Source organism: Equus quagga, chromosome 8, assembly GCF_021613505.1.
Source record: "Equus quagga isolate Etosha38 chromosome 8, UCLA_HA_Equagga_1.0, whole genome shotgun sequence".
NCBI lineage: Eukaryota > Metazoa > Chordata > Mammalia > Perissodactyla > Equidae > Equus > Equus quagga.
Genome location: NC_060274.1, coordinates 108,889,746 through 108,912,981, shown reverse-complemented (window position 1 = coordinate 108,912,981; position 23,236 = coordinate 108,889,746). Strand labels below are relative to the sequence as shown.

The following is a 23,236-nucleotide window of genomic DNA, read 5'->3' as shown; positions in this document are numbered from 1 at the left end:
GGAGTAGCAAAAATAGGCATGGAGGGGCTGGCCTGGTGGCGCAGTGGTTAAGGGCACATGTTCTGCTTCTCGGCGGCCCGGGGTTCGCAGGTTTGGATCCTGGGTACAGACATGGCACCACTTGGCAAAAGCCATGCTGTGGTAGGCGTCCAACGTATAAAGTAGAGGAAGATGGGCACGGATGTTAGCTCAGGGCCAGTCTTCCTCAGCAAAAAGAGGAGGATTGGCAGTAGTTAGCTCAGGGCTGATCTTCCTCACAACAACAACAACAAAAAGTGGGCACGGAGTAGAGGAGGTGGAGTCATTTACTTTAGCACAGGTGGACAAAATCCTGGGTTTGACACCAAATAAGGCAGTTGATTCAGCTTTGTTCTGAAGCTGCAGACTTTGCTATAACTATGGCAGTCATCTCCCAATCACAAGCTGTAGGTAGGGATGGGGAGGGGCTATGGAGTGGTTAGGGTAAACATGTCAGGACTGTGGGCAAAGCAACCTGTACCAAACTCAACAGTGTCACTTTCATCTAAGAAGTCAGCAGACAAGTAAAGCAACTGACAATCATTCCCTTGGGGAAGACTTCTTGGTCACTACAAAGATTTCAGGAAGTAGCAAAAGAAACTCATTAAATGGAAAATTCTCCCCTTCTTTCTAAATTGTCTTGCTTTTTCCCTTTTACGTCTGTGTGTTTAAAAAGTTATTTTTTTCTGATAATAAAATACATGTAGAAAGCTTGTAAACATTTCATTAAGTATAAAAGAAAATTTAAAAATATCATACAGAGATAAGTTATTTCCTTCAAATCTTAAAGACAACTTTAAATAGATAATAATCAGGATCATACCACATACAGTTTTATAGCCTGCTTTTTTCTCCTAACATTGTATTTCACCTTTAACATTTATTCAAAATAATAAATGCAAAATTGCTGATTTTTTCCTTTTTTCTCATCGTTTAGTTGTGGCAGCTTTTAATTTTCAGGCTTCCTTTGACTTAGTTCAACATCATAATTATATATTTCAAATTTACTTACTTCATAAGAAATTTTGGGATGTAATTGAGGCTGAGAATCATAGAGTTTACCTGCAGCCAGCGTAAAGCTGAGATCATTCTCTATGCTGAAACATGGATTTACAGCTAAAGGGGACCCTTGATCTGGAATTACTACTAAGGCTATTCTTTACATTTTACATGGTAGATTTTAATTTTAAAATGCTTCATAAGTATTTATTAGAGATTGTAAAATGAATGATTATTTAGTGCCTAGATCTTTAATTTTTAATGTTTTTCTAAGAAACTGTGTCAAATACTATTACCAGCCAATTTTTCAGTATTGAGCTATCACTGATTAATCATAAAAATATTTAACACTCTGACGAGAGACTTCATGGAAAGCTGAAAAGTATATTCTTTGGAAAAATCTGAAGCTGTGTGGTATTTTGAAGAAGGAAGCTGCTTATGAGAATTGTTCATATGGAAATAGGACCTCTGTTTACAGGTTACCTCAGCAACTGCTCATTCCCCATTGCTTTTATCAGAATTTACAATAATTTTATTTCTATGACCATCAAAGGTGATGTCCTGCTTCTCTTGTACACCCCGGACACATGCCTGCAGTGTGGAATTGCACAGGCGATCAGAGGGAGGGCAGCTACCCAAGGCCTGATGTGAAAGTGTACCTGTACCCCATCACATTCATTTTATCATGTCTGATGCTCTAAATATTTAAAGTCATTTTCTTTAATACCTTTCTAAAAATATGTTATGGTAGAAGAAACGCTTCAAACTAGCAAGAACCTAAAGCAAGCCAGGATGCCAGGGATGAGGGGTCTGACAGGGATGACAGGATCACAGGTTGACGAGGTTAGTTATTTCATCCTCTGTTAGGGGCTACAGGCAAAGCAGCGATGGACGGATCTTTTACATGGGGCATAAAGACAATGATGACTCCCATGGTCAGCAGGCCTATCATTTCCAAGTCTATACTAACTACTTACACTGGACTTCATGGGAAATGATCAAACCATACTGCTAGAAAAAGGTTACCTTTACTTAAAAGGTGAATAATGATTAAAATGTCTCTAAGCTACCACTTCACAATTTTTCGATAAAAGTCATTTCCAAACCAGAGTTACAGATGAGAAATTTCCCTCAACTTTTTGTCTGCAAGTGCCCAACATTTATCTACAGGAAAAAGAAGTGGTTGCACAGTCCCTGCCTTCCATTTCCAGAGAAGATTTCTGATCTAGGTTGTCCATCTCATTTTACTGAACAAATAAATACCAGTCCATATATTAGAGGTATATTTTATTTAGATAATATCTCTGATTTTAAGTCAACAGTATTCTCATTTTAAAAAAGGAGTAAATTTTTCTTTAAAAATATGATTCACTTGAGGAAGACTGGCAACAGATATTAGCTCAGGGCCAATCTTCCACACACACACACACACAAAATATGATTCACTTCTTTCTTTAAGAAAAATCCCTTCACAGCAAAAGAACAGCAACTCTAAATTCCTTGAGAAGAGGAACCAACTTAAGCGTTTGTTTCCCCATAGCACTGAGTCATAGCACTATACACAGTCAACCAGAGTAAAAACTGTCTTGGTGACAACAACATAGTGTAAATTTCTACTAAAGCAAATGTGGATTCAGTCTACAAATATTTGTCATGTATCTCCATATGCGAGCACTGTACTGATTTTGCAGAAAGACTTGTTTAGAGGGAACATAAGTCTAGCACAGGTTAACTGACAAACTGAAACTTCAAATTACTTATTGTACTGCAACAAGCAAATGATGATTTCACTTCCTTTCCGCTCTGGTTGTTCAGGATGAGTAGCGACTCCCCTCCCTTTTCGATCTGTGATGCTCTGCTCTTCATTTGTTCACTTTGATTCTCTCCCCATCTCTTTCCTAAAACTGCTGATTATGTATTTTAAAAATAACTAAGTTTAATTAGTTCCCAGATTTTTTAATGACAATTCCTCCACATCTTCTTTGGGTTATTATAACGTCAGAGTGAGCTAAAGGTCGTCTGAGCTCAGGGCCCTTGTTCTGACTTGCCATACAAAACTCTTTTAACAGCACGGTTGAAACAGGTCTGTCCCACATCTGTCCTGACCCCTTTCCCTCTAAGAGGTGAAGGAGCCCCTGCCTCTTATTCCCCACCTGCCACTCCATGCAGCTGGCCCGTCTTCTCGCTCTACACCTACAGCTGCTGTTTACAGTACAGCAGAGGCAGGTGATTATAGAGAACCATGCTTGTTCCATCTGCACCTGAAACACAGAGAGGCTAGAAGGGAGGTTCTCTATGAAATCACTTTGTTACCATAGGAACAAAGAACAGATTTCTCAGTGTATTTTTCACTAAGATGACTTCCAGCAACAAATTCTGTAGAGAGGCAGGGAGTGCATCTCATCCCACAGAGAAGCAAACACCAAGGACTTGTGTCTTAAGTCCTTCTTCCTGATGTTAGACAGTGAGTTACCTCTCTTGGAATCAGAAAGCCCCTGATGTTCCCCTAATAGCCTGCAACAGTCTAGTCTTCACTGTCAGGCTTGGTTTCTTCATCCCCAGCAGAGGCTGCAATATACCATCCCCCAACACTCATTGGGGCATTGAACTATCTGATTGCAAACAGATTTCAGCATCTCTTTACTCCTCCTACATGCCACAGTGAACCACATTCTCCTTCCTTTGAGGTAAACACTGTAGCCACCTCAGCTGTATCTGAGTTTGTTAACAAGCCCTCACGGGAAACCATTATTCTCCTTGCCTTTAGAAACAAGCCCTGGTCCTCACATTAAAGGGAGACAGAATGTGCCTCATATTTTCCACTAGGTACAGAGTTCCCAGGACCCTCACACTTCACTAGAATATCCAAGATGCTGGCTCAGTGAAATGAAGTTCTGCGGGTCTTTAATGATGGCCTGTTAGGTCCCATGCCACAGTGAGGGGTGACAGGACCAAAGGAAGGGAGGTTCTCAGTCTGGCCATGGCTCTCAGGAAGTTTATCAGGAACCATCCTCTCTCAAAGGGAGGAGTGCGATTGGGCCCAAGTGTAAGGAATTAACTAAGACTATCATGTTACTGAAAAGCCACATGGTTCAATGCGCTAAGAAAACAGTTCCAATCCCAGGTCACAGGCACTCAGTGAGTGACTCTGGGAGGATGTGTGCATGCACTTCATTTTCTACACCTAATCAACCACCAAGTCCTGGCCATACTTCCTTCAAAATCACTTTATCTCCATTCTTACTACTTCAGTTTCCAAGCCTTTAACATGTCATACCTAGACTGCCTCTTCCTATATTAGCCTTCTATTTCTAAGCTCTTCTCACTATAAGCAATTTTGAATAGACAAATCTTAAAATATAATTTAAATGATAATAGTTCCTAAAGTGCTAACTATGGGCTGGACACTTTGATGAGAGTTTCATATATATCATCTTACTGAATCTTTTTGATTCTACATAATGAAAATTATCCTTACTATAACGATGAGGAGACCAAGGCTCAGAAATTAAATTTCTCAAGATGAAATGGCTAGTAAGCGGCAGGTAGGATTCAAACCTGAATCTACACGACCTCAGAACCCTCTTCTCAGCCACCATACTATACAGCCTCTTGGAAATCTTATGTACAGAAGCCTGTGAAGGCTTTCTAGTACCTAACACAACCAATCTAAACTTCAGCTGATCTTTATATTTTGGAGAAGGTGATCCCCCTCCTCTGAATTCCTGCAATGTTCACAGTCTATATTACACAATTCAATGATGAATTACACTGTGAGTAATACTGCTCACTAAGTGTTTTACTTAAACCAATCTCCCCAATAACAGTATGATATCTTTGAGGGCAGACATATCTCAGAGCATTCTTTATTCACAACCTTACCTGGTAGAGTGCTGGCATGTCACAAGAGTTCAGTGACTATTTGAGATTAACAGCTGCTATGCCTAATGATAACAGCAGCCTTACCATACGTCAGGCCCTGACCTAAGGATCTCACATGCCTTGACATTTTCTCTTCTCATAACAACCTACAAGGTAGGTACTGTTATTACCCCCATTTTACACAGGAGGAAAGCTGGGCACAGAATTCAAGCAAACTACCCAAGGTCAAGCAGCGCATAAATCAGAGTTGGGATTCAAATCCAGGTAGTCGGGCTTCAAGGCCCATGCTATTAACTAGTAGTTAAAATGTCTAGGTCCACTGAAAATAAAATTGTATTAGCAATGAAGAAGAATGACACAAGATAATCTTTTCTGTCAACAAACAACAAGAGGAACCAAGCAGGGAACAACACAATTAGTTTTGGAAACTACCTCTTACTGGAGTATCCCATTCTGCAGCACCCTCCCTAAACAAACCTAAAGAAAAAAATTTCAATTATTTTTCCCAATAACCCAAAACATATTTTATTTTAAAGTCACTGAGGGCTGGCCTGGTGGCATAGTGGTTAAGTTCACATGCTCTGCTTCGGTGGCCCAGGGTTTGCAGGTTCGGATCCCCGGCATGGACCTGCACACCATTCATCAAGCCATGCTGTGGTGGTGTCCCACATACAAAATAGAGGAAGACTGGCAGAGATGTTAGCTCAGGGACAATCTCCCTCACGCACACGCGTGTACACACACACACACAGAAGTCACTGATAAGCAAGGGAAGCAAATTTCCTGAAAAGTCACTAAAAGCTCTCGACCAGCTAAAACATGGATTAATACTCCTAATAAAAAGCAGTTTCTTTTGTAGGGTAAAAGGAAAATCAATCCTTATGCTTCTTGATTTGTTATTATACCCTTTGGTCCCTTTAAAAACACAAAGTACTCAAACCTTGCAGCTTTTGGTGTGTTAATGGGCACAGAACAGGATAAAGCAAAAGGGACCCATGTTCTTTGACCAGCAGGCCTGAGCTGGAAGTCAGAAAGGCTGGATTGGTTGCTAGGGGTGCAGTGGGATGGGGTGGGTGAAGGCTGAGTATAAGCCAACTTACAAGGTCCTAAAGGTTACAACTGCTAAGCTCCAACTGCCAGTTGTGAGAAACTGAGGTTCAACATTTCTCTTTACAGCCCATACACAGGGATGGATTTGCCATCCTCATTTATCCCCTGACTCCTGCCTCTACCTGTTGAGTGCCATGGTGACTGTAGCTCCCTGTTGCATCTCCTGAGAAGCTGCCACTGCGGCCTCTGCCAACGATGCTACCGCCTGGGTGGCCTCTGATGCTTGCGTTGTCTGGATGGTCATCTCACCTCCCTGTAACGTGGCCCAATTTTGTTCCACCTGAGGCAGAAAGAACATGACAGTAAAGATCAAACTCACAAAAGAATTAGGATTTTTAAAATTAATTTTTCTAATAAATTGCTATGTGCTCAGCTAAATACATACACACTTTTAAATTAACATGACCTACAATGTATAGAACAGAGTTTTTAGTATGCTATCTTTGTGTTAAAAAAGGGGGGGTATTAGAATATATTTTTGAATTTGCTTATATTTGCATAAAGAAATTCTGGAAGGACACAAAAGAAACCACAGAAAACATTTTCCTCAGTATGTGTGTGGGGAGGTGGGGGGTGGAAAGCTGTGGGAACAGGTTGGATAGGAGACAGAAAGCAAGATTTTCCACTGGATACTTTTTTTTTTAGTGACGAAGATTGGCCCTGAGCTAAAATCTGTTGCCAATCTTCCTCTTTTTTTTTTCCCCTCCCCAAAGCCCCAGTACATAGCTATATATCCTAATTGTAAGTCATTCTAGTTCTTCTGTGTGGGATGCCACCACAGCACGGCCAGATGAGCAGTACTAGGTCTGCGCCCAGGATCTGAACGGGCAAACCCTGGGCTGCCAAAGTGGGGTGTGCGAACTTAACTACTTGGCCATGAGGCTGGCCCCTCCACTGTATCCTTTTAAATAATTTTTGAAATATCTGAGCTACATCAATATATTACCTATACAAAAATTAAAGTTTTTGAGTAGACCATAAATTCTAAAACAATTCAAACTGTACCAAAGGGAATATACTGCCAGTACTCCAGATCCTTTGCCCAAAGGCCACTACTATTACCTATTTCTTGTATATCTTTGCGGGGATATTCTCTCTATATGCAAGCACACACACACACACACACACTCCTACTTTCCCCATCCTATTCCCTCCTTTTAAAAAACAAAAATGGCAGCATATTCTACATATCTTTTTGTACCTTGCTTTTTTCACAAACAATATATTTCCCAAATGATTCTATTTTGGAAAATAGAAAACTACTTCATTCATGGATGATTCGTAATAGTGGCTGTACAGCATTGTGTTATGCACACGCACCATGATTTATTTAACTAGCCATCTTTTAATGGGCAGTTAGGCAGCTTTCAGTCTTTTGCTATTACAAACAGTACTGTGATGAATGTCTTATATACTACTTTGTATATTTTACGTGAGTCTATTTACAGAGTAAATCCCTAGAGGTGGAATTGTATATCAAAGTTATTTTGTATTTTTATTTTTGATGGAAACTGCCAAATTCAGTAACTAATTTTTTTTTTAAAGATTGGCACCTGAGCTAACATCTGTTGCCAATCTTCTTTTTTTTTCCTTCTTCTCCCCAAAGCCCCCCAGTACATAGTTCTATATTCTAGTTGCAGGTCCTTCTAGCTCTGCTATGTGGGACACTGCCTCAGCATGGCTTGATGAGTGTTGCTAGGTCTGTGCCCAGAATCCAAACTAGCAAAACCCTGGCCAAAGTGGAGCGTGCAAACTTAACCACTCGGCCACAGGGCCAGCCCCAGTAACTAATTTTTTTTAATGTAGCAAAAAGCTTTCCTTTTAGTGGGGAGGAATTATGAAGAGACAAAACAAAACAAAACAACATATCATCTGATGACAGAGGAGACAAGAATTCAGCTTTGCTAGATCTAGCACAGGGTTTCTCAGCCTTGGCGCTATTAACATTTGGGCCAGACAATTCTTTGCTGTGGGGGCTGTCCTGAGCACTGAAGGATGGTTAGCAGCCTCCCTGGCTGCTACCCACTAGACACTAATAGCACCCTCCTCAGTCATGACAATCAAAAATATCTCCAGACATGGTCGAATGTCCTCTCTGAGGGGTGGTGGTGGGGAGTGGCCCTGGTTGAGAACCACTGATTTTAGTACAATGCTTTGCATTGAGAGATTTCTCAGTTCTGGATACCTAAATCTAGCTACTTTGGTCTGATTTGCTCAATAAATACTGGTTGATTATTCCCTCTTAGAAACAAAAAGTCGCAGGGACAGTGAAAGAAATTTCTTTCTGAAATATGGTAGGTAATAACTCAATGAACTCAGGTATATTATTTCTATGGACGTGGTCTCAGGATGTTAGCTGTGCTTTCTGGAGTTCTTGCTATTCCTGCTTCACATTGCTGGGGCCCAGTGAGTGGTTAACCCGTGCCTGCATGTTACTGTGTCCCAAAGAAAGTGGCACAAGCTCCAGGCGAGGCAGATACTTAAAATGTCTGCCACTTTGGTTCTATTAGCATACTGAGATTATGATAGTGCGTCTCAGAATATTTGTCACAAGTCTCCCAGAAAATGAGACATTCTTTTGAGCTACCTTAGTATTTGCCCTGTGTTCTCACAAGCAGTAGACTGTGCCAGCAAGCGTTCAGGGCCCATTACTAGAGGCAGAGATATCCTATTTCCTTCCGTTGGAGTTACAGAGTTGCCCACTCAAGAACTCACAAGACTCTTGGTTCCCAAGGTATTATCTCTTTAATCTCATTACTCCAATGAGCATCACTGCAAACAATGCCACTTTCGATGGCAAGTTACACTGCCAATTCGTATGCAGTTGATGATTCCATTCAAAACATCAGCTGAAGCTGGCCATCCCTGTCAGTTTTTGCCATTAAACATCTTCCTCTTTCCAGATCTGCCCCTCTATTTTTTTTGCCCATCTCACTGCTGAGCTTGGCCTAGCGCAGCTCTCCCAAGTATTCATGCTTCAATATATACATTTAGTTACAACTATACTTGTAATGAAAATGGTACTAGAATGTTGCCATATACAGTACACTTTAAAGAAGTTAAATTATACAGCATGAAAGATTAATGGATGGTGGTAAAAGATGGAGAGGAAGAATGAAGAAGCAGACAGAGATTTCTATTCAGAATAATGGCAGGTGATAAATACACCTGCTTAGGTGTTAACATTTCTTTGGAATTTCCTATTCTTGAGTCTCAGTGCTTTAGCTGTGTTTGCTTGAGCTCTTGTTGCTCTCTTTTTCCATCTGCTGGGAGCCACTGTGTGGTTATCTATGCCTGGATGTCACCAGTGCCAGAGAAAGGGCCATAAGCCCTAGGAGGGAAAGATACTCAGAGGATGTACAGTTAGCTTCTATGCTTTTGCCAGAGAGACCCACTGCAATGAGGCCTTCAAACTGTGGCTACTCTTATCCCTCTAGCTACAGCGAGCCACCTGCGGCTGTTCCAGACTTTCACAATGGGACGCACTGCATGTGCTGTTCCCTTTATAGGAATACAACTCCCATTCTTCCAGCCTTTGCTTCCTGTTCCCCCTTCTAATCTGAGCTCAGGGGAGACTGAAGAAGCTGAGACAACTCCACTCCCCTAAAGTCCAAGGGTCAGGACCTTTCCTCTGTGTTCCAAGCACCTGGGGCTTGCTTCTGCTAGATCCTCGTTTCATTGCACTTGTTCTTTGATGCGTTTTTCTCTGCCACCTACCTGTGTGCTCCTTAAGGGCAAGAGCAGTCTTTATTTTCTTGTATCTATAGTGCCTGGCACAGGGCTCAGAGAGTGTTTACTGAATGGATAGATGAAGAACATACTCCTCTTTACTCATACTTTCCTACTTGTTCTTCAGCCTACTCATATTTCAGGTAAATTAATATTTGTAAAAAACTCACCTAAAAAAGTTGTGCTACTTCAAAACTGTTACATGTATTGATGGTTCAGTTTAAAATTCATGCCTCTAATGTCTTTGTACTTTGGGTTTTTTTTCTTCTTCTCCTAACAGAATCACACATACCATTATTATCAGATACAATTCTGTTTCAAGTTTTTACTTTTCTGATACATAATGCAATTAATATCACCAATACCTCTTGGTGGTCTTATCACACAACCGAATAAATTCTCAAATCCATTTGTATTTGTAAATATGCCATCAAAATTGAAATTGTACATATATTTTGAAATCAACATACATAGTTTACTTCATATTATTTTGAAAGTCTTTCCTTGTTCATTTCTAAATGTCTGTGTAACTTATTCTGTGTCCCTAATTAATTTTAACCTGCCTAAGGTTAGAGAGTCTTTTTGCTTCTTTCTAACTTTTTAGATTATTGGGTATTCACAGCACAAAGAGTACTCAAACAGATGTGGGAGACCTGTACAGTCATGTACCGCATCACAATGTTTCATCAATGATCAATAATGGACCGCATATAAGATGGTGGTCACATAAGATTATAATGGAGCTGAAAAATTCCTATTGCCTAGTGACACTGTAGCCGTCAAAATATTACATAGCTGAAGAGGCCAGAGAAAAGCAAACTGCAGAAGAAAAAGAAGAACGCTCAAGAAAATTCACAGTGAAGGGTTTAACAGAAGCTTTTGTAGACCTCAATAAGCTCCTTAAAAAGTTTTAAAACATAGACCCCAACACTGAAAGGATTTTATTTCCTTTCAGTGACCTTATAACTTCTAAAAGAGAGGAAGAGACCTCCTCAAGAAGAGCCTCGGGCAGGTCCTTCAGGAGGTATTCCAGAAGGAGGCACTGTTATCAGAGGAGATGACAGCTCCATGCGTGTTATTGACCCTGAAGACCTTCCAGTGGAGATGGAAGAAAGTGACACTGATGATCCTGACCCTGTGTAGGCCTAGGCTAATGTGTGTGCTTGTGTTTTAGTTTTTAACAAAATACTTTAAAAAGTTAAAAAAAGAGAAGGCTTGTAGAATAAAGATATAAAGAAAGAAAATATGTTTGTATAGCTGTACAATGTGTTTGTGTTTTAAGCTAAGTGTTATTACAAAAGAGTCAAAAAGTTAAAAAACATTAATAAGTTTATAAAGTAAAAAAGTTACAGTAAGCTAAGGTTAATTTATTATTGAAGAAAGAAAAATATTTTTTTTACAAATTCAGCGTAGCCTATGTGTAGTGTTTATAAAGCCTACAGTAGTGAGCAGTAATGTCCTGGGCCTTCACCTTCACTCTCCACTCACTCGCTGACTCACCCAGAGCAACGTCCAGTCCTGCAAGCTCCATTCATGGTAAGTGTCTGATACAGGTGTACCATTTTTTATCTTTTATACCATATTTTTACTCTACCTTTTCTATGCTTAGATACACAAATACCATTGTGTTAGAATTACCTACAGTATTCAGAGCAGTAACATGCTGTACAGGTTTGTAGCCTAGGAGCAATGGGCTATACCATATAGCCCACGGTATACAGGACTATACAGTATATACGGGTTCAATACCTGCTGGCTGAGCAAGGATCTGGCTCTGTCTCTTCATCTCACTAGCCACAAGACCTTTACCTAAGTGTGCAGTAGGCTATACCACCTAGGTTTGTGTAAGTGCACTCTATGATGTTCACACAACAATGAAATCGCCTAGTGACGCATTTCTCAGAACACACCCCTGTTGTTAAGCAATCCATGACTGTATTACCAGATGTGACAGGCCCCTAAACAGTCCTTCTTATGTCTGTAACCAAATGTAATTAACTGGATGTGGAAGGCAGTGTGGTCTTATGGTAAGAACTCTCACCGGCAAGGTGGGATAACAAAATGACCTTACAACTTCTAAAAGTATGGGTATTCTTTATTTTTGTAAAGTATTTTCTGTTCCTTGGGAGAAAAGATGCTAAATACAAGGCAGCAAGATGTTTTTACTGAGTCACCTGATGAATGTTTCACTGGTTTGATGTGGTCTTATGTGCCCCAAGTCAGTGAGATATTGTGACTAATTACAGCTCTTATGGCTCAAAACTAAGATGCTAACAGCCATGTCGACATCTAAGAGAAAAAACAGAATCAGTACTATAAAATCTAAAACATTTTGTCACTTTGAGATAACCTATGCTTCTTCTCTTCATATCATTTTTGTTTTATTGGAAGTGTGGTAATTTTTTATTTTTTTGCTGAGGAAGATTAGCCCTGAGCTAACATCTATGCCAATCTTCCTCTACTTTATATGTGGGTCACGACCACAGTATAGCTGATGAGTGATGTGGGTCCATGCTCAGGATCGGAACCCACAAACCCAGCCCGCTGAAGTGGAGCACGCTGAACTTAACTACTAGGACCCTAGGCCAGCCCCCAGAATTTTTTTTTTTTAAATCTAACTGAATTTGGGTTATTTACCAGCAGGCTATCTGTATATGTCATTCGCCCACTCCCATAGTAGATGACTAAATGGCATTAGTGTGCTGAAAAAGCCATAAAAATGTGACTGAGACATTTTTATCCTTCATATTTTCCATGAACTTCTGAATACATTGATTACCTTTGTATACGTGAAGTTATTTTAGTAGAATGGGTTTCAAAGAATTAGTCTCTAGAGAAGTGTTTAAGAAACACAAAGTTACTTTCTTTAAATAGCATCAGGAAACATTCAGTAGGGAGAGGGAGATAGGTTGATCTCTTTGACTAAGTCAAAAAGTAACAAATCTTGTAAATGTGCCCACCACTGTCTTCTCTACCTCTTTCACATTTCAAGGTGTGTCCTCTACAGTTTTAGGATTTGGGGACTGAGGAATTTTTCCCTCAGCTAATCCATATGATATTTATATACTTCTAAAAGTAAATATCCTGTTGAATTACCTTTCTACACTGAAAAACCAAATACTAGCTCCTGCCCCGACCATGGATGCCTAGCTGCAAACACTCTCTCCTGAAGGCACAGACCATAGCTCGTTTACGCAGACATTTCTCTCCCCCCGAGACAGGAGCTCCTTGAGAGCGGGGTTCCCCTGTAAGCCAGCTCCAGACATCTAACACATCAGCTGCAGCATGGCAGGGGCTCAATACCTGCTGGCTAACTGGGAAGCCGGCAGCATCTCTTCATCTCACTAGCCCTTAGACCTTTACCAGTTCTCTCTATTTCCTGAGATGCACAAACGAAAAGGACTTTGTGGTGTGCTGAGTGAAAATGCTCCATGGTTTTGAACAAGGGTGAGATAATACTTTTAGTTTTATTTCTGATACTGCTCTCTGACATTTGTGGATGATCCTTCAAATTTCAGCAGTACACCACATTGGTACTTTAGGGGGAAAGCCCACAGTGACTTAATGAACCCCTTCCTGAACTTCATTGATGGCCCAGAGCTCAGCTTAGACAATATTTTTCTAAATGCATTATCCAGCTTCAACACTTACTCTGTGACTTCGGCCTAGTCCCCTAACCTCTATACATTTCTGTTTTCTATCTATAAAGTGAAGATGATAATAGAATCTATACTTCATAGACTGAATGCTTAGTTTACCAAGTGCTCATTAAAACTTAGCTACCTTTAGGTTAACATCCAATAACTATCTTGATTTTGGTAGGGAAGACTTTTCAAAGCCATATTTAAAATGTAATAGATCAGGTCTACTCATTTACAAATATATTTATCTCTTTAAAGAATGCACTGTCAGCTCTAGTTTTAATAATCTAAGTTTTTTTCATAAAGCCCAAAGATTAAAATCTTTGGATTCACAGCATAAAAGTATTGAATGGATAATCCCTTTTTATTGTGTATTATACAAAATGCTATATTGCAAATGTAAATTATAAGTTCCTGACAGGTCTGAATCATAAAGATCTATTAATTTTGATTGTTACAACTAACATACACAGCATAAGATCCTTTGCAAAACTGTCACGATCTGACGTTTTAAAACCTTTAAATAAAACACTGCTCCGGACGCGTAGTCTACTTAAGTCTCTCCGTCTTCTACACCCTCCCCTCTCCCTCATCTGCACAGTTCAGCATTTGGGCAGACGCGGACAGAATCCTCTTTCTTACCTCCCCATCAGCCACAGCAGAATAATTCACTTGGGCAACAGTGACTGTGGTTGGTAATTCTGAAGCATCGGCCAATGTGGCTACTGTTGCCCCTGTACCAACCTAAAGAAAAACATGCAAAGTGGCTAAGTATCAGTTAGATCTTTCTAGCTCTCCTCTACTCAGAAGTTAAGATTCATTTAACCTCAAATTCAGCACAGACAACAATTAATATGCCTTGTAATGTGAAATGAGCTACTAAAATCCTATCTCACACACTAATACGAGTTTCGGAGTTTTACTTCAACCAAATAAATCAATATTCAAAGCCACCACATTTTACTAACAGTGCCCAGTGCCAGTCAACCAACTTCCCACTCTCACCCCAATCTGAATTTTAGAGGTTCCCTGTCTACCAACAAATTGTGTTTTACTTCAGAATAGGTAATTCAGAAGGAAAATTTCCTGGCCACTGACAGGGTAAAATGGTAAAAAAGAAGCCATTTTTACAGTGCTTTGTTTTGAACAAGGTCCAGAAAAGCTATCTATAACTCTGTATTTAGCAAAATGCAAACAATTTAAAATATTATTAAAAAATCAATTTTAGATAGTAAGATCTTGGGGAGCTATATAAAGTTTACACAAGAGTTCTCATAAAGAAAACTTTCTTTGGTCGGAGGTGAGGCGTCCACTGACCAACCTCAGAGACCACAGCCTGGGAACGAGAAGGTTTACTCACCTGGATAAGCGAGACGGTGCCGTCGGGGTTACTAAAGGTCTGGACCACGGTCTGTGATGGTACAAGATGGGCTATACTGTGTGTGGTTGTGGCCTGTGTTTGTGTTTGCTGATCTTCAAAAGCATACAAAAGGTCCTCCCGCCCGTGCTGTTTATAACAGTTTTTAACTATGGTCCGTAGTGCCTGGGTCCATGAAACCTGTCACCAAAAGACCAAAAAGCACATTAAGTCATGAAGAATTGGTTATTCAGTTCCACTATGAATAAGAGGCTGTTTATTTATCAAACCAAACCAAACCTCACACAGAGTAAACTCTCTTAGGACTATTTCCCACAGACTGATTCCAGCACAAAGAAACTTAGGACCATGTACCAAAGAAGATTTCCCACTGGTTCCCTTCCTGATCAAAGTCTGTTTGGCTTTCAGGTGTTATACCCTATTCTAACCTGAGGCCAACTCTTAAACTTCTCACCAAAAAAACGACTCTTTTGTCAAGAATTTTATATTAAGATTCTCAGCAGAGTTCCAAGTTAACTGAAAAACAAATATGCAGAAAAAGTAAGGGATGATATCTAGTTTAGTCTTTCTCTTTTTAAAAGAAGTTTCATTATCAGCAAACTCAGCCAGCTTCACATCTCTCTAATTCCATATTTATATTTTTCAACAGTGATTCTCGCTAACCAGAAATAAGGATATTTCTAAGTCTTCGAAGTGATTAATACTTTTACTTCAAGTTTCTTCGGTTTTTCAAAGCACCTCATAAAATTAAAACTGCTCCAAAAGGCAACTATGCAAAGAGAAGTATATATTCATGGACCCATCCCGAGTCTTTACAGTGATGGAGAGATGCACGGGAAAGGAGGTAAGTCAGAGAATATCAAACTTTTTTAGGGGGACAGGTTTGACTAGAACATAAATGTTAGACTTTTTGGCATAAGAAATAGAATGACAAAAATTGAGATGGTTGACTCAGAATGGAAAAGCAACAGGCAACTCAGGCCAGCAGAACCCTCACCCTCTGCTTTTGCTCTTCTGTGCGGACGTCGCTCCGGACATTTGCCCACGGGATATCTTCAGGCCACCAGATGGGCTTGCAGCTTTCTTTGCCCCAGCCTGGTTTGCCCCGACCTGTGGAATACTTGAGCATCTCTGGAATAAATGCCCGAAGCTGGGCCTGGAAGACAAAGTTTAGTCATTAGTAGTCACGAAAGACATCTGGGATATATTTATGTCTCCCACCAAATTCTAAGATCATAAAACAGAAAGCCTGGGGCCAGCCCCATGGCCGAGTGGTTAAGTTTGCATACTCTGCTTTGGCGGCCCTGGGGTTCACCGATTTGGATCATGGGCGCAGACCTATGGATGGCTCATCAAGCCATGCTGAGGTGGCATCCTATGTAGAAGAACTAGAATGACCTACAACTAGGATATACTGGGGCTTTGGGGAGAAAAAGAAAAAAAAAGGAAAATTGGCAACAGATGTTAGCTCAGGGCCAATCTTCCTCACAAAAACAAACAAACAAACAAACAAACAATCACTACCAGGGAGAAGAAAAAAAACAAACAGAAAGTCTTCCTGGAGGGTCCCAGAGAGTTCCAAAATGTGACATGAGAACCCATTGTTTTCCATGTGGGTGATTAAGAATTATATATATGTTAGTAAAGTTCGCCTTAAGCTGTTTTTCATAGACTTGTTGCTATAAGAGCAAGAATACCTGCCCCAAGTTTGCTTTCTGCCTCCAAAGATACTACTGATACTATAGCTTACTTCCCTTCTTCAGCTTCTACACATTTAAGATATCGAAGTCAACATGTTTTCAACACTGTTCTAGAGGTAGTAAGCAGGGCAATTAGACAAGAGAAACAAGAGGTGAGGAGCAGGTCAAATCATCACTATTTGTAGGTGATATGACTATCTGGAAAACCTCAGAGAATCAAATGAAAAACTACTATAAACAATAAGAAAACTCAGCAAAGCGGTAGGTTATAAATATATGAAAATAAATAGGCTTTACTTAATAAAAAGAAAAAACAACCCTAAACTCTTCCAGAAAGTTTCTAGCAAGCTGGGCCAATGTCTAGAGTCTGACATATAGATACAGTGGAGCATGTGTGATCTTAACCACACTATGGACTTCATTCACATTTATTTTACAAATCAAATCCAGACCAAACAGCTGCTAAACCACAGAGACAACTGCCATTCCTCATCTCTTGGCACGGTTACCACACTGTGTGGGTATCTGAGGGAGAAGGGGAGCCTACTTTGTGAATATTCTTAATTACTGACAATGACTTTTGGCAAGAGAAGCAGTTTATCAAGTTAACATCTTCCTCCTCAGACCTACTGCTTTCCTTTTAACCTGGTGGCCTACAACACTCCAGAGAAAAGCAGCATCCTCCAACTAAGGACACATCCATACTGCCTCTGCAGCTTAATACCAAAAGGAGAGGACAATTTTAGCAATGGGTCAGACTCAAGGACATGGACTTGTAGCTGTAAAAGAGAAAAAGAAAAAATAGAAATGGGAATACTTAAGTATTAACGAGAGAATGAGTGCAGCAACACTTTTATATTTAAGAGCCTATTTAAATATTGATATTCTTATTTAAATATTATTTTACCAGAAGATGGTGCAAATTATTACATAATAGGGAATCATGAACCCAATTGGTAATGTTTACCTAATAAAGAACGCTCAGGTTGACAGTACTTGCACTGTTAATTCTTGCGCAGGCATGCCACTTCACCTCTTTCTAAGCCCCCTGACTTCCAGACAGTCTCCTGCCTACAGGATATGATATAATACACTCCGTATATATTTGGCTCTGCGGCATCAAGCAGCAGCCTAATAGAAATGTATCCATTTGCAAACCCAGGCTATCAGCTGGCTCATGAGGTCACTCCTTCAGTTATTTTAAGAAAGTGCATCTCAAAGTCATTCTTCCCTGTATCCTGGCTTCCTGGGACTGTGTCTTTTTCCAGCCTCAGATATACAGAGAAGGAAAAGGATTAATCCTCACACAGTATTTACATTTGTTCATATAAAAAAACAATGCCTTTCTCAGATGTATAAACAAACTGATACCAGAGACTTTTATAAGTCTCCTCTTTCTTTTAATCCCATTAACAGTCTCCAAAAGGAGAGTTCTTTATATCCATACGAAGTGTCCAGAAAGGACTCGCTATCAAGAAAACTTGGCTGACAAGAATCCACTCAGATCCCACCTGGAACCCCATATATTCTCTAATTCTGATGATTTTCTCAGGTTCTGACCCCCTACCCATTTGCACCAATGGTTTCCCATGCTTCTTAGTTCTGTGTCCCCCTGGCACTTGGCTGTGGACAGTTTTCATCCTCAGTCTTGCTTTGGCTCTCTCACAACAGGCTTTCCAGTGGGTTTCAAGAACTAATCAGTTACTTGAAGTGTGGGCACAGCACCAGCCCACTCACTTAACGCCCCCCCCCCGAACCACTTGTTTTCTCAGAATCTTTGCTTTCTCTTTGCCAGTAGAACCCCACCTCCTTTCCCCAGTCACCCAAACTCAAAACCTCAGTTAGCTTTACGTCTTTCCTTCAACATCCATCTAGCTACTCATTGCAAGTTCAATTCTTTCTTTGAAATGTCTTGGCATTCACCCCCTCTTCTCCAGTCCCACCTGCATCCCCACTTCCTAGCCCAAAGCTAGTGTATCCTTCTAGTTGGCTTTCTTGTGGAACTCCAAATTCTCCCCTCTCGTCCTCATTCTACATATCCTTTGACAGACAGGTTTCCCTAAATGCTACACAGCTAAAATGTTCAAAAACCTTCAAAGGGCCTTTTACTACTAGCGACTAAACTAGACTCTTCTGTCTAGCTTTTCTGGCATGCCACAATTTGGTGTCCCACTACATTCAGTTCCCACTAATTTCCGCCAGGCAGCCTTGGTCCTCATTAGGTAAGTCTCTGTACTGTCTTATGAACAGCTGAGCTCATTCCTGCTTCTATGCCTTTTGATTTGTGCCCCTTACTGGACCACTTTCACAAGCTACTATTCCAATGCTACTGCTCATCCCTTAACACCCAGCAAGTCCCACGTTCCTTGTGAAATACATTTTGACTACTTCTAGAGTAAGCTTTGTATATTTTGGTTAAGGCCAAAGGGACTATTAATAAGGGAAAATGAGCTGTCCAGTATAGAAAGAGTTAAGTGATTCCTTTCCAGAATTCAGCACAGTGCTCTCATTACCAGTTGGATTAATTACTGGTCCTGGAGAGTTCTGGAAACCCAAGCTACCCAATGTGCTTGTTAAGGAAGGTTTGTCTTTAATCCACAGGGGAGACAATCAACAGGATCAGCAAAGGCAAAGCCTACCCTCTCATGCTGTCCTTTAATTGGGCTGCAGCACGCTCTCCCAGCCTCTCATTCTGATTTAGGGCTCTATATGGGCTTAAAGTGCCCAGCTTGATCACTAAACCCAGCTCAAGCCAGAAAAGAGTAGAAAATACCACTCTTTCCAGGGTACCTTCAGCAAAGGAAAAAGAGATCAAATTCATGCCAGTGGCAGTCAAAAGTAAAGATTATGTGGAAACCACAGATGGTTTTAAAGAAATGATTTTCTAAAACTCTAAAACCAGTCAAAATGAAACAATACTTCTCACTATGTTAGAAATTTTCCACTTGTACATTCAGTTAAGTCTTTGCTGCCCAACGATGCATTACCCTCGTACCTTCCCGAATACCCTTCTCCTCTCGCTCCTCTGCCTTTGCTCTGCAGTCCCTGAGTCTAGGGATTTTGAAGCTCCTCAAGTCCACTTAGGTTCAGTTACCAAGAAAAGACCTTTCAAACCAAAATGTTTGCCAACTCCACCTTTACTGAAGAGGCAAGAGAATACATAATAAATTTAAAGAGAAGGCAGCTGAAATCAAACCACATTGAAAGGCAATATTTTCTACAGCCTATTGGAAAACAGGAATGTGGCAAGGAAGGAAAACTGAAGAATTTTCAGACTGTTGCCTTCATTATTTTAATTTAAAACTATGAATTTCCAAGTTGACAAACCCAATTACATTCACATGGATATTTAAACGGCATTAGAAAGCAAAAGAAAAAGATTTTTTTGCTCACTATTTGGAATTATTTGTACCACTGACCCCTCATCATAGCAATAATGAAAGTGGATTTCCGTTATAGAAACACCAATCCTATATCCTCATTCCCTAGTAGTGCCAGCAGAAACACTGGCTTCTCTTCATCTCATTTTCCCATAAAACACATTCCCATAGAAACATGGGAAGAACAAGTTTGGAAGGAAAGATAGGTTTAGAGAATTCGAGGGACAGCCAACGAAGATACTACTTGGAGACTCTCTCTCAAGCCAACACTTCTGCTTCTCTATCTCCACACGCATCAACCTATCAAACTGTCTCCCTCTCATTAATCAAAATGCTCTTAGGGTCCGGCCTGTGGCCAAGAGGTTGGGTTCATGCTCTGCTTCGGCGGCCCTGGATTTCGCTGGTTCGAGTCTTGGGTGCGGACATGGCACCACTCGTCAGGCTAAGCTGGGGCAGCGTCCCACATGCCACAACTGGAAGGACCCACAACTAAAAATACACAACTATGTATGGGGGGGGGCTTTGGGAGAAAGAGGAAAAACTAAAATCTTAAAAAAAAAATATGCTCTTAAAATTCTACCTTCTCGGGGCTGGCCCAGTGGCACAGTGGTTAGGTGCACATGTTCTGCTTCAGCAGCCTGGGGTTCGCCGTTTTGGATCCCGGGTGTGGACATGGCACCGCTTGGCACACCATGTAGGCCAAGCGGTAGGCGTCCCACATATGGGGTAGAGGAAGATGGGCATGGATGTTAGCCCAGGGCCAGTCTTTCTCAGCAGAAAGAGGAGGATTGACTGCAAATGTTAGCTCAGGGCTAATCTTCCTCATTAAAAAAAAAAAAAAAAATTCTACCTTCTCTTTTGAAGGAGTCTCAGATAGGTCAGTTCCTTCTAGCTTATTCCAGTTGTACTCTTGAGCAAAAACTTAAATAATGCAGATAAAGTCAAAGTCCTCTTTTCCATCCACTCTCCCCCAATCCAGTCACCTGTCTAGAGGCATTAGTTTAATAAAGGCCCCTCCTTATAGGCCAAATTCTATGCATTTGCATAAATATACGCCGGAGAGGCACAGTTTTACGTGATGGAACCCCCCCCCCAAATGGTACCATATTGTACACATTTTACCATAACTCACTTTTTCCACTCAATATTTTGTCAGGGAGATCTCACAGTACTAAAACTAGAATAATCTCATTTAAAAAAGAATAGTTGCCTGGTCTCCATGGTATAGATTTTCCATTTTATTTAACCATTCTCCTAGTGATAAACATTTAGATTGCTTACAGTGCTTGTACACGCTTCTTTGTGCAAACGTGAGTACTTCTCTAGCAGAAAAGTGGAATTTGGGTAAGGGTATATGCATTTAACATTTTAATAGATACTGCCAAGTGTTCTCAGAAAAGACTCTGCCAATCCCACTCCCACCAACAGTGCAGGACAATACACATTTTTCACACTCTCCCTCACATTTTTATTACTGAGCTTTCTTATTTTGGCTCATCGGAAGTGGGGGAAATGGTTTATTTTAATTTTCACTACTAGTGAGGTTCAGAATCTTTTTATATGTTTACTGATTTTTTTCCTTTTGGTGAACTGTTCATAATGCTTTGCTTATTTTTCTAATTATCTTTTTCTTATTAATTTGAATAAAATATTCATCTGTTCTAGATATTAATTCTGTCATATAATTTGCAAATATTTTCCCCTGTTCTTGTTGTATCCTGGATATGGAATTTATATGCCTATTCACTTCTATTAGTATTCTTGAATATACTCTTATTCTTTTACTCTACTCAAAATATGTTCTGTTCTATTTAAGAACATCCAATGTTTTTGTTATCTTTATATTCTCTTAATCTCATCCTGCTTACCTAATATTTACAAAGTGTAGAACAGCATCATATGCATAAACACTTTTTTTTTAATCATTTTAAACAGTAAGAAAAACCTACTTTGCATATAGATTCTGACACTATGGTAAGGAGCAGCAGTTTGGAACTGTTATCTAGAACAGCGGTTCTCAAAGTTGGTTGCACACTGGAATTGCCTGGGGAGTTTAAACACTACAGGTGCCTGGATCTCAACCCCAAAGACTCTGATTTAATTGGTCTGAAGTGTGGCCTGGGCACTATGATTTTAAATTCTTTAGGTGATTCTATTGTGCAGCCAAGTTTGAGGATCACTGAACTAAAATACTTTTTATCCAGCCCTTTATCTTAAAAAAATTTTTTTAATTGTGGTAAAATATACATAACATAAAATTTACCATTTAATGTGTATTCAGTGGCATGAATGATTGTACAATGTTGTACAACCAGCACCATTATCTATTTCCAGAACTTATTCATTATCATCTCAAACAGAAACTCTGTACCCATTAAACAATAGCTCCCCATTCCTACTTCCTCCAGACCCCAGTAACTTCTCTTCTACTTTCTGTCTCTATAAATTTGTGATTCTAGATATCTCATAAAAGTGGAATGACACAATATTGGTCCTTTGTGTCTGCCTTATTTTACTTAGCATAATTTTCTACTCTTTGGGTAGCCAAAGCAAAACACTCAGAAAAGCTAAATTGATAAGTGATGAAAGTTTTCTAAGTAAAACATGTCAAACCCTGTGAATAAGTTCTTCCTAATGAGGCAATCACTGTGCTGAATGTTTCTGAAGGTTTCCCTGAAAACTGGTGAAGAATTACTATCCTGTTGCATCATCGCTCTAAGGGAATATTGAAGCAACAAAGACTGTGCCAACAAGAGTAAGAGGAGGACAGAAAGTTCAAGCCGGGAGAGGGATGGAAGAAGGGAAAAGGAGTGGATTTTAACCAATAACACCACACTGGTCTTTCCAGAGATATTTATAATCTTTGCCTGGATCTCTTCTAACACAAATTCCAAAAGGATTTACATCTTCCTAAGAAAAAGAAAATCCTATAGGGCTCAAGTGGGGTAAAGAGCAGAAATGATTTTCTACTAGCAAAATTGTAATTATTGCTTAAAGACTCTTCAAGAAACGATGTAATTCCTCAAAGTATCTAGGAACAGCAGCAGTGGCATCACCTGGGAGCTTGCTAGAAGGGAGAATCTTAGGTCCCACTCCAGACCTATTGATTCACAATCTGCATTTAAACAAACAAAACTCTCAGGTGATTCCTATGCACACTGAAGTTTGAGAAGCATGATTTAGCCCATCCTCTGGTCTCTGGTCTGAACTATCCTAGAAAATTTTGCTAACCTGGCTTTCAAAATCTTTGAAAAAGATGACTTCATTATTTCATTGTAAATGAATTCTGGGATTGCAGAATCTACACCCAATTAATGACTTGTTCTGCTAAGCCTTACCTCAATCTCTTTCAATTCTTATGCAAGGAAGAAGCAGATACAGGATAAGTTCTAGCCACTA

General features: G+C 40.1%; 1 protein-coding gene across 4 annotated transcripts in view; it reads right to left on the bottom strand.

The window, feature by feature from the left end:
• NRF1 (nuclear respiratory factor 1) overlaps window positions 1-23,236 on the bottom strand; it is a 123,902-nt gene that overhangs the window by 30,700 nt on the left and 69,966 nt on the right. For all 4 annotated transcript variants that reach the window (XM_046670396.1, XM_046670394.1, XM_046670397.1 and 1 more), the window contains exons 6-9: window positions 15,755-15,913; window positions 14,740-14,937; window positions 14,022-14,123; window positions 6,132-6,289 (exon numbers count right to left, since the gene is read on the bottom strand). In XM_046670396.1, the coding sequence (XP_046526352.1) occupies window positions 6,132-6,289; window positions 14,022-14,123; window positions 14,740-14,937; window positions 15,755-15,913 (617 nt within the window). The remainder of the gene's footprint in view (window positions 1-6,131; window positions 6,290-14,021; window positions 14,124-14,739; window positions 14,938-15,754; window positions 15,914-23,236) is intronic.